This window comes from Jaculus jaculus, chromosome 6 (genome assembly GCF_020740685.1).
Source record: "Jaculus jaculus isolate mJacJac1 chromosome 6, mJacJac1.mat.Y.cur, whole genome shotgun sequence".
NCBI classification, from domain to species: Eukaryota; Metazoa; Chordata; class Mammalia; order Rodentia; family Dipodidae; genus Jaculus; species Jaculus jaculus.
In genome coordinates, this window is record NC_059107.1 from 144,822,128 (window position 1) to 144,838,875 (window position 16,748).

At 45.6% G+C, this 16,748-nt stretch overlaps 1 protein-coding gene across 1 annotated transcript in view; it reads left to right on the forward strand.

The window, feature by feature from the left end:
- Window positions 1-228: 228 nt before the first annotated feature.
- Dram1 (DNA damage regulated autophagy modulator 1) overlaps window positions 229-16,748 on the forward strand; it is a 51,020-nt gene continuing 34,500 nt past the window's right edge. Inside the window, exons 1-2 of the mRNA XM_045153448.1 lie at window positions 229-359; window positions 15,404-15,471. Of these exons, the coding sequence (XP_045009383.1) occupies window positions 229-359; window positions 15,404-15,471 (199 nt within the window). The remainder of the gene's footprint in view (window positions 360-15,403; window positions 15,472-16,748) is intronic.

A 16,748-nucleotide genomic window follows, 5' to 3' on the forward strand; every position in this document is an offset into this window, starting at 1 on the left:
CAGACACTTGCACCCATTTCGCAACGAGCCCCGAGCCGCGAGCGCCCCACCCACCCACCCCCGGGCCCCGCCGCCTCTCCGCTGGGCCCTGCGCGCTTCCTTCCCTCCGGGGCTGGCCTTGAACTCCCCCTCGCCCGGCCCTCGCGGAGCCGCCCGTCCTCGCCGCGCGTGGCTGGCCCGTGGCCGCCGCCTCCAGGCAGCCCGCAGCAAGCCGGCGTCCTCGCCACGATGCTGTGCTTCCTCCGGGGAATGGCCTTCGTCCCCTTCCTCCTGGTGACCTGGTCGTCCGCTGCCTTCATCATCTCCTACGTGGTAGCCGTGCTGTCTGGGCACGTCAACCCCTTCTTCCCCTACATCAGGTGAGGGGCCCGGCGCGGGCGTCTGGACCCGGCGTGGGGTGGGAAGAGCCCGCAGCGCCGCAGGTGGGGCTGCAGCGAGGCCTGGCGTCTAAAGGTTGCGCTTAGATGCGACAGTGACATCCACTCTTGACAGCCCGGGCTTGTACGGGAGGACGGGGAAGTGCTGACTTTCTGTCCCGTTACCCCGAGGCTGGACAACAGGAGGGGCTCTGGACAGCTGGTGGCACTTGTAGGCTTGCGGCGACCCTGAGACAGACGTGGGGTCCTGATGGGCACCGTCCGTTATAAGCAGACTCAGGTGTGTGCCAAACGGCTCACGCATCTCGCTTCTATTTCCCAACCTTGCTTTGCATCTCGCTTCTATTTCCCAACCTTGCTTTGCAGTCTAGGTTTCTTTCTCCAGATCAGAAAACGGACAGTGTAAACAGCTAATGAAATGTCAACAGGACACGGATGTCAAAGCCGCCAAGTGTTAGGAGCAGAATTCACACCCACATCTGGGTGGGGTCCCCTGCCACACCATGCGGCCTCGCTCCTGGGCTCTGGGAGTTACGGTTTCCCTGACCAACCTGCCCCGGGCGCCTTCAAAGTCAGAGGCCTCGAGCAGCCAGCTGTTATGAGCATGTAAGGACCAGCATATGGTCCAGGGACAGTTTAGTGCTCGCGACACCAGCGATTTGTGACAGATCCCCATGTACCAAAGCGTGTTTTCTGCTTGGGCCGCCGCCTTTCTTAAGGGTCCCTTCATCAGTGCCAGGAACAATGAATGGCCCAATCCTTTGTATATGGTTATGGTTTCCTGCTCTGTCTTGCCCATGGAGACCAGCATTTCTTTATTTTTATTTTATTTATTTATTTATTTTTGCTTTGTTTTCTTTTACGAGGTAGGGTTTTGCTCTAGCCCAGCCTGACCTACAATTCACTATGTAGTCTCAAAGTGGCCTTGAACTCACAGCAATCCCCCTATCCCAAGTGCTGGGATCGAAGGTGGGGCAGGGGTGGGGGTCACCATCCTGGGCTTAGTTTTTCTTTTGTTTCAAAGTTAGGGTCTCACTTTAGTCCAGGTTGACCTGGAATTCACTATGTAGTCTGAGCGTGGCCTTGAACTCAAGGCGATCCTCCTACCTCTGCCTCCGAGCACTGGGATTAAGGACATGCACCACCAGCCAGACTTGAGTCTCTTAGTTTTAGTAATTCTGTGTAGGAAAGTTGCTATCATATCTGTTGCTGAGGGAGGAAATACTGAGTCTCCAGTAGGCAGATAATTATGTCATATCTTGACTCTAGGTATATACTTTTTCTTTGCCAAGGATTACCTATTCTCTATATTGTCTTATGTCCCTGTTAATGACATCATTCCTACCTAGTTTGTGTTTTCTTTTCTTTTCTTTTTTTTTTTTTTTTTTTGAGGTAGGGTCTTGTTCTAGACAAGGCTGACCTGGAATTCACTCTGTAATCTCAGGCTGTCCTGGCACTCACAGTGATCCTCCTACATCTGCTTCTCAAGTGCTAGAATTAAAGACATGTGCCACCATACCCAGTTAGCATTTAGCATTTCTTTTTTTATTTATTTTTATTTTTCAAGGTAGGGTGTCACGCTAGCTCAGGCTGACCTGTAATTCACTCTGGAGTCTCAGGGTGGCCTCGAACTCATGGCAATCCTACCTCTGCCTCCTGAGTGCTGGGATTAAAGGCGTATGCCACCATGCCTGGCTTCTTTTTTTTTTTTATTTTTTAAATTTTTATTTATTTACTTGAGAGGGAGAGAGAGAGAGATAAAGAGGCAGAGAGAGAGAATGGGTGCACCAAGGCCTCCAGCCACTGCAAACTCCAGATGCATGTGCCACCTTGTGCATCTGGCTTACGTGGGTACTGAGGAATCAAGCCTAGAACCAAGGTCCTTAGGCTTTACAGGCAGGTGCTTAACCACTAAGCCATCTCCAGCTCTCTCTCTCTCTCTCTCTCTTTTTAACTTTTTTTTTTGTTGTTGTTGTTGTTGCTGTTTGTTTTTCAAGGTAGGGTGTCACTGTAGCTTAGGCTGACCTGGAACTCACTGTGTAGTCTCAGAGTAGTCTTGAACTCAACAGCAATCCTCTTACCTCGGCTTCCCAAATGCTGGGATTAAAGGTGTGAGCCACCACGCCCAGCTCCAGTTAGCATTTCTTAATCCTTAGGATCTAAGTGGTGTGACCTCTCATCTCTGGTTAGTGAGAGGACAGTAAGGTTAGAGACAGGAAAGGCTTGTAGACATCAGTTCAGGCTAGACACCACAGGGCCTGTCCTGTCTGGCGAGCAGGGCTGTTGAAGTAATAAGGTGAACCCGTGCCAGCAGATCATGCCCAGTGGTGAATCTGTACCTTGTCTTCTGGAAGAAGAAATACTCTCTACATCCAGGAGATTTTCCTGCCTGGTCTTGTATTCCAGAAGAAAGCTGGGCTTGGCTTCTCATGGCATGTCTCAGACCCAAGTAGCCACATCTGTCTCCCTTCTCTCATTTCTGAAACATGATACATTCTCATCAAGGGCTAGCTGGGCATGGTGGCTCATGCCTTTAAGCCCAGCACTTGGGAGTTCAAGGCCAGCCTGACTACATAGTGAATTCCAGGTCAGCTTGGGCTATAGTGAGATGCTACCTCGAAAAAAAAGTCCAGCTATTCTCCCTGCTACCCATTTTACTGAGAGAGAGGAAAAAAATTAGACTAGGTTTTCCTGGATCCGAAGGTCAGGGCCACATGATATAAACTGAATTGACTTAGGCTGTCAGAGGCAGGATTTGAGTCTTTGTAGAGCTGTCTTAGTTATGATTGAAATTTGAGACAGTCAGACATGGGGAAATAATATGACAAGGTGAACCGTTTGGGAAATGCTCACATGTCAGATTCTCTAAGGGTGGACTTGAAAATTAAAAAAGGAGCCGGGCGTGGTGGCGCACACCTTTAATCCCAGCACTCGGGAGGCAGAGGTAGGAGGATCACTGAGAGTTCGAGGCCACCCTGAGACTACATAGTGAATTCCAGGTCAGCCTGAGCCAGAGTGAGACCCTAACTCGAAAAACAAACAAACAAACAAAAAAAAAAAAAAGAAAAAAGAAAATTAAGGAAGGAAGGCTTTAGGAAAAGCTGAATCACAGGAGACAGCCACAAGATGGTCCTCTTATATCTGGGAGCAACCTGCCAGCAACATACATGCACACATGTGATGTCCATCATGCCTGAGGATTCTGGATAGTTTGCGTGCTGCTTGTGTGAGCAGCTGGAACACTGGGTTGTCCTTGACACGAGGCCAAAATGCTGACATGAACTGGACACGAAATGATATGGGGACTAAGGGCATAGCTCATTGGTACAGCATTTGCCTACCATGCACAAGACCCTGGGGTTAATCCCACTATAGCAAAACAACATGACCAAGAAAATAATGTCCTTTCCTCCCTCCCTCCCTCCCTCCCTCCCTCCCTCCCTCCCTCCCTCCCTCCCTCCCTTCTTTCTTTCTTTCTTTCTTTCTTTTTATTTTTCGAGGTAGAGTCTCACTCCAGCTCAGGCTGATCTGGAATTCACTATGTAGTCTCAGGGTAGCCTCAAACTCACAGCGATCCACCTACCTCTGCCTCCTGAGTGCTGGTGTTAAAGGCGTGCGCCACCATGCCCAGCCTGACAACTTTTTTTAAAACTATTTTTTGTTTATTTTTATTTATTTATCTGAGAGTGACAGACAGAGAGAGAAAAAGGCAGAGAGAGAGAGAGAGAGACAGAATGGGTGTGCCAGGGCCTCCAGCCACTGCAAACGAACTCCAGATGCGTGCACCCCCTTGTGCATCTGGCTAACGTGGGTCCTGGGGAATCTAGCCTTGAACCAGAGTCCTTTGGCTTCACAGGCAAGTGCTTAACCACTAAGCCATCTCTCCAGGCCTGACAACTTCTTTTTTTTTTTTTCTCTTGTGGGATAATTCTTTTTTAGTAAAGTGAGGTTTACATTGTTGGGTTTTTTTTTTTTTAATGGCCATATGCAAAAAACAAACCTTTGAGGCTCAGAAATAGGGAAGTCAAGAAAAGCAGGCAACATGGACTTGGGAGGGAGAGTCCAACCTCTGAGCAGGCAAAAGGACCCTCTTGAAGTACGAGCAGCTGGGGCAGCCACAGCAGGATTGAGGGCCATACACTGAATACAGTTCAGCCCTTTTCATTTTAGACTCAAGTGTATCCTTAAAATGTTCTGGCACCAATTCAGTGGTGCAGGCACAGGCATTGTTCAGCCCAAGGGTGCATGGGGATACTTCCTTTCCAAGCACACATGCCTGCTACCCAGCAGCTTCCCTGGCACGAAACACATAGCGCTGGGTGTTGTCTGCACATTTGTCCTCCCCTCTTGACAACCAGAACCAGGCTTTACCTGGGTACTGGGGAATGGAATTTGAGTCCTTAGGCTTTTCAGGTAAGCATCTGCCCTTGCGTGCCTATTCTCTTTCTTCTTCTCTCTCTTAAATAAATAAATAAATAGAAATAAAAGTGTTTAAAAAAAAAAGAGAAAGTTCTAATTTCTAAAAAGAATTCAGTGGGCATTGGAAAAATTCAAGGCAAGGAAAGGACAGTCAATCCACTTCGTAGCACATCTGACAACTTTCCCCTCCATGGTCTGAGCCACTGTCACCTCCTGACCAGCTTTCTGTAGCTTCCCGAGGGTGTCCCTGGTCCAGCCTCACCTTCGACAGTCTCTTCAAAGCATCCTTTGAAAGCGCCAGTCACCTGACATCGTTCTGCTGCTCTCAGCCCCTCGCACTTCCCATCATGCTAAGCTGAGCACCCCGAGTCCTGACCAGCCCTCCTCCCCTCTCCCCCCGACGCACACACCTCCTTGCTCACGCCACTCCAACCAAGCCCACGTCCTCGAAGTTCTCTTCCCATAGTGCCACCTCCAGGCTTGCAGTAGTTCTATTCAGGTCTTCGTTAAGGTCACCTTTCTGGTCGCGGTAGGCACCTCATCTGTTGTCCTCTGTTCTTGGATCCGCTTCCCCTTCCTCACAGCACTCCTCTAGAACATGTTGTTTGAGATGGGGTCTCAAGTAGCCCAGGATGGCTTTCAATTCGTTATCCTCCTGCATCTATCTCCAAGGTACAGGGATCACAGGTGCTAGCCACCTGACCTGACAATCCTACAGCCAGTTTTGTTTTTTAATTACTTATTTAAGAGGGAGAGAGAGAAAAATAGAGACTGAGAGAGGGAGAAAGAGAGAGGGAGGGAGAGAATGGGCATGTCGGGGCCTCCAGCCACTACTAGCAAACTCCAGACACATGTGCCATCTTGTGCATCTGGCTTATGGGGGCACTGGGGAATTGAACCTGGCTCCTTAGGCTTCACAGGCAAGCACGTTAACTACTAAGCCATTTCTCCAGCCTGTTTTTATTTTTTATTTTTTTAAAGCAGGGTCTCAGTCTAGACCAGGATGACTGAAACTCACTCTGTAGCCCTGGGGGCTAGCCTTGAACTCAGCACTGCTTTTTACTTCTGTGTGTCCACAAGAGTATCAATTCCACCAAAAAGGCTTCTCCCACTCCAGATTTTTTGAGACGGTCTCGCTGTGTAACCCTGGTTGGCCTTCATCTCAGAATCCTCCTACCCTGACTGACAATGCACTGATAGGATAAGCATACGCCTCCACGCCTGGCGGCTGGTTCTGTTTTATTTGTATTCAGTGTGTCTAACAGAATTTCCTGTTACATACGCAATCAGTAACGGCACATGGAATTAATGAATCTTTGCATTTCTTGTTGTACACTAAGCCTTCCGAAGGTACTGTATTGTCTGCTCATTTTTGTTATTGCTAGCACCTAATTCCTGGCATGTAGGAGATGCGAAATAGTCTGTGAAAAACTTTACTATTTGAGTAGACAAGGAGGGGGGAAATTTTACAAGGGTAGTATGGGAAAAGAGCAAGTTGCTTGCATTTGTGAGTAGGAAATTCTTTTTGAGTTTAAAAATAGTTGATAATAGCTGCAGGGCGCCTCCCATTCCAGAACATTCATCACCAAGGGAGCTACCCTAGAGCTGTGCGCAATAACTGAGAGTATCAAAAAATATAACGGGACTTCTTATCACACTTATTCCTTTCAAGTTTTTTTTTTGTTGTTGTTTTGAGGTAGGGTCTCGCTCTGGCCCAGGCTGACCTGGAATTCACTATGGAGAGTCTCAGGATGGCCTCGAACCCATGGTGATCCTCTTACCTCTGCATCCCAAGTGCTGGGATTAAAGGCAAGCGCCACCACACCTGGCTTTTTTCTTTTGCCCTTTAAATATTTATTTTATTTTATTTGCAAGGAGAGAGAGAGAAAGAGAGAGAGAGGAGACAGACAGAGAATGGGTGCAACAGGGTCTCTATCCACTGCAAACGAACTCCAGGCACATCAGACACATGCACCCCCTTGTGCATCTGGTTTATGTGGGTACTGGGGAATTGAACCTTGGTCCTTTGGCTTTGCGGGCAAACTCCTTAACCACTAAGCCATCTCTCCAGCCTGCACTTATTCCTTTTAAATAATATATTTAGACATTGTGAAGATAACTTTGCATATCATCTTATTTGTACGCACATGTATGCGTGTTGGATATGTGTGGTACGGTGGGTGATGTAGTGTGTGTGTGGCCTGGGCCGGGACCATGGACACTGTGAAGCCCTTTCACATAGGATATTGTACTGGGAGCGGGAAGGAGAAAGTTCTGCCAGGTTGGGAAGCTGCTGGATTTGCCTCTCACTTTGTCCAGTTTATCTCCTTCAACTAAATGCAGTCCTTGGTATCCGTGAGGAATTGTCCCCAGGATGCCCTGTGGATGCAAAATTCTAAGGATAACAAGATTGTGGATGCTTAAATTCATTATCTAAAGTGGCAAAAGATTGTATATAATTCACCCACATCGTCCTGTATCCTTGAAGTCATCTCTAGGTTCTTTCTGATAAGGATAAGCACTGTGTAAATAGTTGTTAAACAGCATTGTTAAGGAATAATGACAAGAAAAAGGACTAAAGGCCAGGTGTGGTGGCATTTCTCTTTAATCCTAGCACTCGGGAGGCAGGGGTAGGAGGATCACTGTGAGTTCAAGATCACCCTGAAACCTCAAAAAACGAAACAAAGAAAGAAAGAAAGAAAGAAAGAAAGAAAGAAAGAAAGAAAGAAAGAAAGAAAGAAAAAAAGACATAAAAAGGTCTATATGTGTTTAGTACAGATACAAAAATATACTTTGCTGGGTGTGGTGGTGCACGCCTTTAATCCCAGCACTTGGGAGGCAGATGTAGGAGGATTGTCATGAGATTGAGGCCACCCTGAGACTACATAGTGAATCCAGGTCAGCCTGGGCTAGAGCGAGACCTGATCTCAAAAAACAAAACAAAACAAAAAATCTTTTGGGGCTGGAGAGATGGCTTAGCGGTTAAGGTACTTGCCTGAGAAGCCTAAGGACCCATGTTCAACTCTCCAGGTCCCACGTAAGCCAGATGCAGTGGTGCAAGTGAGCAGAGTCACACGTGCACACAAGGGGACACACACACGTGGAGTTCAATTTCTGGGGCTAGAAGCCTTTATGTGCCAATTCTCTCTCTCTCTCTCTCTCTCTCTCTCTCTCACACACACACACACACACACACACACTCACATATAAAAAACAACTTAAGTTTTGGGGGCTGGAGAGATGGCTTAGTGGTTAAGATGCTTGTCTGCAAAGCCAAAGGATCCAGGTTCGATTTCCCAGGATCCATGTAAGCCACATGTACAAGGTGGTGCATGTGTCTGGAGTTCGTTTGCAGCAGCTGGAGGCCCTGGCATACCCATTCATTTTCTCTCTCTCTCTCTCTCCCTTTTTCTCCTTAAATAAATAAAAATTTAAAAAATGTTTTGTTTAGGCATGGTGGCACACGCCTTTAATCCTAGCACTTGGGAAGCAGAAGTAGGAGGATTGCCATGAGTTTGAGACGACTCTGAGACGACACAGTAAATTCCAGGTCAGCTTGGACTAGAGTGAGACCCTACTTCAGAAAACCAAAAAAAAAGAAAAAGAAAAAAAGTTTTGGATTTTTACTTGGTTGAATCCATGGATATAGAGGACACAAAGATGAACCACCAACTATATTCTGCTTGTCTGTTATGGTATTACACAATTTGAGATTCAACATGAAAATAAAACGTTAGATGTGGCTATTATGCTCATTTTATTTCAACATCAGGTAGGAGGTGTTACGTAATATTTATTTATGATGTAATCTGTAAGATGAAGACATAAGTCTTTTTTTTTTTAAAGACATAAGCCTTATGAGAACACTTTTTTTTTTTTCATTGATAGGCAAGAGGCTTTTCATTTTTGTTAGTGGCAAAGGGAAAGGAATACCCATTGATTAAAAAAATACATTATTTTTATTTTTTATTAACAACTTCCATGATAATGATAAGGATAATGATAATGGTAAATCCCTCCCTTCCCCCACCTTCCCCTTTGAAACTCCGCTCTCCATCATATCTGCTGCCCCCTCTCAATCAATCTCTCTTTTATTTTGATGTCATGATTTTCCTCCTATTATGATGGTCTTATGTAGATAGTGTCAGGCACTGTGAGATCATGGATATCCAGGCCATTTTGTGTCTGCAGGAGCACATTGTAAGGAGTCCTGCCCTTCCTTTGGCCCTTACATTCTTTCTGCCACCTATTCCACAATGGACCCTGAGGTGTGGAAGGTGTGATAGAGATAATTTCAGAGCTGAGCACTCCTCTGTCACTTCTTCTCAGCACCATGATGCCTTCTGAGTCATCCCAAGGTCACGGCCATCTGAAAAGAGAAGGTTCTCAAACCAAAAGTGAGAGTAGCATTAATATATAGGTATGAACATTAAGAGAAGTGCTTACTGGGCAGTTTGGTGAGCATAGTATATACATTTATCCAGACAGCAGCAGATGTTACACCTCTAGGGCTCATGACTACCCCTGTTGTAGGTTTTCAGTATCAGGGATGTATTCCCTTCCATGGAGCAGGCCTCCAGTCAAAATAGAGGGTGGTTGATTTCCACCATAGTAGATGTGCCACTATTGCACCTGTTGGCTCATTTGGCCTGGCTGGCCACCTTTAAGGCTTGCAGTGTCCACTGTTGAGTATCTCCACTGGTGATTTCTTTCTCTCCCATTGAACTGCATGCAGCGTAGGCTTTTCCAGCTTTCTGTCAGCTGGTCTACATGGAGGAGGTTTTCAGCTCAGCTCCAGCAGGATTTCTCAGTGACCTTGTAGTCCAAGTATGTGGCGTCTTCAGCAATAGGGTCTTACCATCTATATCTGGTGGGAAACCAAGGGACTATTGTTTTTGAAATTTGTTTTATTTAGTTATTTGAGAGAGAGAGAGAGAGAGCAACAGATAGTGAGAGAAAGAATAATGGGTGTGCCAGGACCTCTAGCCACTACAAACAAACTCCAGACGCATGTGCCACTATGTATATCTGGCTTGCATGGGTACTGGGGAATCGAATCCCAGTCCTTGGGCATTATAGGCAAGTACCTTAACTGCTAAGACATCTCTCCAACACCCATTGTTTTAAAAATTAATTTAAGCCGAGCATGGTGGCACATGCCTTTAATCCTAGCACTTGGGAGGCAGAGGTAGGAGGATTGCCATGAGTTTGAGGCCACCCTGAGACTCCATAGTGAATTCCAGGTCAGCCTGGGCTACAGTGAGACCCTACCTCAAAAAAACAAACACTCCCCCCCCCCAAATTAATTTAAAATTGGCATACAGGGCTGGAGAGATGTCTTAACAGTTAAGGAGTTTGCCTGCAAAATCAAAGGACCCAGGTTCAATTCCCCAGGGCCCAAATAAGCCAGATGCACAAGGGGCACATGCATCTGGAGTTCATTTGCAGAGGCTGGAGGCCCTGGCATGCCCATTCTCTCTCTCTCTCTCTCTCTCTCTGTCTCTCTTCTTTCTGCTTGCAAATAAATACAATCTTTAAAAAAATTTAAAAATAAAATTAGCATATAAAGAAATAAAGTGATGGGTTTCATTATAGCGTTTCATACATACATAATTATGATTAGTTCATATTTACCCGCTCCCTCACTATACCGCCCCGCCCTTCATGCCCCTCCTGCTGACTCCTCCTTCCCCCCAATATGATATTCCCTTCTGTTTTCATGTCACATGAATTCCATCACCCTCTTTTCCCCTTTCCTTTCAATACAAGTCTTTAAAAGGCTTAATTTGCTTATTTATTTGCATGTGTGTGTTTGTACGTGCGTGTGTTCAGGTGTGCACACATCATGGTGTTAGTGTGGAGGTCAGAGGATAACCTCAAGGTTATCCGTGTTCTTTTTCCACCTTCTTTAAGACAGGGTCTCAAACAAATGCCAGTCTAGCTGGCTTTGAGCTTTTTGGATTCTCCTGGCTGGGGCTTCCATTATCGTGGGCCCTTTGGGAATCACAGAGCACAGGTACTAATTTGTGTGTGGCCTTTAGTGGATTTTGGGGAATCAAACTTGAGTAGGCAGGCTTTGAAGCAAGCATCTTTAACTGCTGAGTCATCTCCCTAGCCCCAACAATTTTTTTTGGTGGGGGGAGTTTGAGGTAGGGTCTCACTCTAGCCCAGGCTGACTCAGAATTCACTATGTAGTCTCAGGGTGGCCTCAAACTCATGGTGATACTCCTACCTCTGCCTCCCGAGTGCTGGGATTAAAGGCATGTGCCACCATGCCCGGCTTTTTTTTTTTTTTTTTTTATTTTGAGACAGGATCTCACACTGTAGCTCAAACTGGCCTTGAACTCGTGATATTCCTCCTGCTTCAGCCTCCCACATGCTGTGATTATGGAATTTGCTACCACACCCAGCTCTTGATGACTTCTGATTACATTGAACATGTTTTATCGATGAATAAACAACGTTTACACTTATTTATGAGGTCACGGCAAAAAAATTTAAAGGTAGCAGTTTAATCAAACAACTGGTTATGAGCCTTTTGGCACTACTAGTCCATAGGTGGAGGGGGTTAGAGATTCAGTGATAGTGGAGAAGAGTCAGGGAGCATGGTAGCATTTGTCAGAGGTTTTCCAGTTAAGTCTGTCATTTGAGAAGCTTTGAGTTCTTGCCTACTTAGTATCTTTCTGGTATTCAGCAAGGACATAGTGTTTCCTCCTCATTGCCTTAGTGGTTCTTTCTCATGGGGTGCGGGATGGAGCCAGCTCATATCTACTCTGAAAGCCAACTGTGTGCATGCTTTCCAGCTCATGGTTCAGAGCCTTGAGTTTTGTTAACCTGAATTTTCACATGCTGGGTATATTTTCACCAGGGAGCTGGCAAGTGCTAACAGATCAGGCACCCCCTAGAGCTGACTGTTACACGTTTGCCAGCGCACCCCTCTTTGTCCTTTCCCCACACTCATTCTGATGGCTATTGGTTGCCTTTAGCAAGTTATGTAACCTCTGTAATATCCAATTTTCATCCTCAATAAAATGGAGCTGCTAGAGAACCCCTGCCCAACTAGGCTTAGGAGGCTGAAATTAAATGATGTGCACTATGCCCCAAACAGTGGCTGGTGCATAATGAATGTTCAGTAAGTGTCACCTATCAGGTCAGCTTTGAGGGGCTGATACTCATCCAGTAAATACACATGGGATGGTTATAACAGAATGTTTTATGTCTACTGGTATGGATTTATTTATTTGTTTGTTTAGTTATTTATTATCGTGGGGTTTATTTGGAGATTCATTCTTTTTGTTGTTGTTGTTGTTGTTTGAGGTAGGGTCTCACCCTAGTCCAGGTTGACCTGGAACTCACTCTCTAGTCTCAGGCCGGCCTCGAACTCATAGCACTCCTCCCGAGTGCTGGGATTAAAGGCATGTACCACCACACTTGGCAGATTCATTCATATTAATCACATACTCCACTACTGACTTATACTGTCCAGCATCATCTGTATGGTTAGAAATATATACAGATCAGAAAGAATAAAAATCTCAGATTACATGTTTGATGTCATGTGCACTCTATATATGGCCTTTTATTTTATTTTATTTTAATTAATTTATTTATTTGAAGAAGAAAGGTAGAGGGTGAGTATGGGTGCTCCAGGTTCTCCTGCCACTACAAACAAACTCCAGACGTATGTGCCACTTTGTGCATCTGGCTTTATGTGTGTACTAGGGAGTCAAACCTGCGCCATCAGGTTTTGCAAGCAAGTGCTTTTAACAGCTGAGCCATCTCTGCAGCCTGGCCTTTCTTTTTCTATGTATTTCTTTTCTTGCTTTTCCCTTTCTTTCTCTCCCTCCTTTCCTTCCTCCTTTCCTTCTTTCCTTCCTCCCTCCCTCCTTCCCTCCTTTCCTTCCTTCCTTCTGAACTGAGGATTGAACCCAGGGCCCAGTACATCCTAGGCTGGTACTCTACCACCAAGCTATATCTTGGCTCTTGATATGTATCCTGGTTTTCTACCAGTAGACAGAGTCCTCAAGTCTGGTCTTTTTCTTGTGGCCTGTTAGATTGCCTTTATCCCCCAGCTATGCATTGTCCTCAGTACCCCTTCCTCTTCCTCACAAATGAGCCCCTCTTCCCTGCCTCCTGTCGCCAGCACGTGCCTGTCTGAGGTGGAAGATGTGTGGCACGTTCTCTGCAGAGCCAGGTTGATGGCTGAGGTTTTACACCCTGAGGCAGAGACAGGAAGGCTTGATGTTCCTAGCACAGTTAGTCATCTGGGCAAAAGTGCTGCCCACGGGCTCTGGTGGTGTGGGCATTTGTCGTGTTACGGGCTCCTGTTCTTGGTCACCTGCTCAGCACCAGGCTCACAGGGAGCCGGTGGGTAGCCCTTTCCTTCGGCCTTCCTTGAGTGTGCGAACGGGGAGGTGGGGATGTTCTACTGCAACCCCTTCCTACCCTGATGCTGCTGGAAGTACTTGAGAGCGAGGGTGCTTGCTGGAATCGGGTTAGCCTCTTCATATCCTCCTTAAATCTTAAGTGTTGACAAAAGTGAGGAGTTCCTGCTTTCTGCACACTCGGGCTTCTTAGGAACTTCTCCACACTTTCAAGTGAGTCTCTTCAACGCGATCAGTTTCCAACACTTACTTTTCAGAGCTGTTTTTAGATGCCGAAGCGCTCAAAACTGGTACAAGTTGTTTCAGGTTAGAGTGCTTCTACCATCGTTTAAAAGCGGGCGGAAAAAAAAATGTAACCTGGCACTAATGAAGAGCAAATGGAACATGCATATGTCCGACTGAAACATGATTTTCAGTCCCCTTTTTTTTTTTTCAAAATAATCCCATCAACTCCTCATTGAGTTGGGTTGAACAGATTTGATTTACTTATTTTGGGTTTTTATGACAGGGTCTTACTCTAGACCAGGCTGACCTGGAATTTACCATGTAATCTCAGGCTGGCCTCGAACTCTGATTCAAAACAGTGAGCCTCTTACCTCAGCCTCCTAAATGCTGGGATTAAAAGTGTGTGCCACCACGGTGCTGAGAAGTGACAGAGGAGCGCTCAGCGCTGAAATATCTCAATCACACCTTCCATGGCTCAGGGTCCATTGCAGAAGAGGTGGCAGAAAGAATGTAAGAGCCAAAGAACTGTAGGACTCTTTTCAGCGTGCTCCTCTAGACACAAAATGGCCTGGATATCCATGACCTCACAGTGCCTGACACTACCTACACAAGGCCATCGTAATAGGAGGAAGAGATAATGACATCAAAACAAAAGAGAGACTAGGGCTGGAGGGATGGCTTAGCGGTTAAGGCATTTGTCGGCAAAGCCAAAGGGCCCAGGTTTGATTCCCCAGGACCCATGTAAGCCAGATGCACAAGGGGGTGCATGCATCTGGAGTTTGTTTTCAGTGGCTGGAGCCCTGATGTGCTCATTCTCTCTCTCTCTCTCTTCCTCTCTTTCTCTCTGTCAAATAAATAAAATAAACAATTTTTTTTTTTTTAAAAAGAGAGAGACTAATTGAAAGGGGGAGGGCATATGATGGAGCGTGGAGTTTCAAAGAGGAAAGTGGGGGGAGGGAAGAAATTACCATGGGATATTGTTTACAATTATGGAAGTTGTCAATAAAAATAAATAAATAAATAAAGTTGCCAACAGCAATAAAAAAGGTGTGTGCCATCACACCTGGCTGATCATTTGATTTTAAACATTTCCTAGCTTTTATCTGTGAAGAAAAATGTAATCTTTCATGGTATAAAAATGCATTAAATTTTTTTCATTTATTGAGGGCGGGGAGGATAGAGATAGAGACACGGAGAGAATGGGCACGCCAGGGCCTCCAGCTGTTGCAAATGAACTCCAGATGCTTGAGCTACCTATGCCTCTGGCTTATGTGGGTCCTGAGGAATTGAACCTGGGTCCTTTGGCTTTTTAGGCAAGCATCTTAACCTCTAAGCCATCTCTCCAGCCCCCAAAACACATTTTAATCAAAGTTAACATGAAAATAATTTTTAGAATAAACCCAAGTCATGCTTTTGAAAATCAAAGTGGGTGAATATAAAGTGATATAAAACTTGCCAATCAGTGGGGCTCACATCTTTAATCCCAGCGGACACAGGAGGATCACTGTGATTATATAGTGAATGCCAGGTCAGCCTGGGCTAGAGTGAAACCCTACCTTGTAAAACAAAACAAAACATAAACTGGCCAATTATATGCCAGGGATCTGAACTGAAATCCCTTTTGTTGTTTGTGGATTACTTGTATATGGATATCTCAAGATGGAGTCTCACTCTATCCCAGGCTGGCCTGGAACTCACAGTGATCCTCTTACCTCTGCCTCCTGAGTGCTGGGACTAAAGGCATGTGCCACCATACCTGGCTTTGAAATATCTCTTTCCTTTTTTTTCTCCAGATGCATGTGCTACCTTGTGCATCTGGCTACATGGGTCCTGGGGAATTGGACCTGGGTCCTTTGGCTTTATAAGAAAGCACCTTAACCACTAACCCATCTTGCCAGCCCCCAAAATACATTTAAATTAAAGTTAACATGCAAATAATTTAGAATAAACCCAAGCCTTTTTAAAAATAATTCAGACATTTTTTATTCTCTTACTCAGTGACACAGGAACAACTCCTCCAGAGAGTGGCATTTTTGGATTTATGATAAACTTCTCTGCATTTCTTGGTAAGTACACAATGACTATAAATAAATGAAAGATTGGGAGCTGGAAAAATCAGCTCAGCAGTGAAGACGCTTGCCTGCAAAGCCTGAGGACCCAGGTTCTATTCCCCAGTACCCATGTAAAGCCAGATGCACAAAGGGGTACACATGTCTGGAGTTTGTTTGCAATGGCTAGAGGCCCTGGCGTGACCATGCTCATGGTTTCTCTTCTCTCTCTCTCCAAAAACAAAACAAAACAAGTCCAAAATTATTCAATATCTCACTATTCTACACTTCATTTGGTAATTTGGCATAAGATCTGTGGAAGACAGTTTTAAATACTAAGCTGTTTTTTTTTTTAAATTTTTATTTATTTATTTGAGAGTGACAGACACAGAGAGAAGGACAGATAGAGGGAGAGAGAGAGAATGGGTGCGCCAGGGCTTCTAGCCTCTGCAGGAGAACTCCAGACGCGTGCGCCCCCTTGTGCATCTGGCTAACGTGGGACCTGGGGAACCGAGCCTCGAACCAGGGTCCTTAGGCTTCACAGGCAAGCGTTTAACCGCTAAGCCATCTCTCCAGCCCAGCTGTTTTTGTTTTCCAAGGTAGGGTCTTACTCTGGCTCAGGCTGACCTGGAATTCACTATGTAGTCTCAGGGTGGTCTCAAACTCACAGTAATCCTCCTACCTCTGCCTCCCGAGTGCTGGGATTTAAGTCATTCATCACCACATTAAAGGCATTCATCACCACACCCGGTTTCTTATTTTCTAATATTTTATTTTTATTTATTTATTTGATGGGGAAAGAGGCAGGGAGAGAGTGAGAGAGCGAGCGAGAGAGTGAGCGAAAGAGCATGCCAGGACATCCAGCCACTGCAAACAAACTCCAGACGCATGTGCCACCTTGTGCATCTGGCTTATGTGGGTCCTGGGGAATTGAACCTGGGTCCTTTGGCTTTGCAGGCCATATCTCCAGTGCCCCACCATTCACTTTCTAAGTACATACCTTGTGATGGGCTCTGTTCACCTTCAGTGTTGATCAGGACAGTAAACAAAACAGATAAGGCCCTACTTGTCTAGGAAATGACAGTTTATTGCCAGATTACTCTTCTACATTAATTGACTAGCTATTTAGAAAAACATAGCAGACTCATCACACCATACATAATAATCAATTATAATTAAAAAAATTAAACATGAGGGCTGGGTGTGGTGATGCAGGCCTGTGATCCCTGCACTTGAGAGGCTGAGGCAGGAGCGTTGATGTAGGTTTACAAGTTCAAGGCTATCCTGGGTTAGGT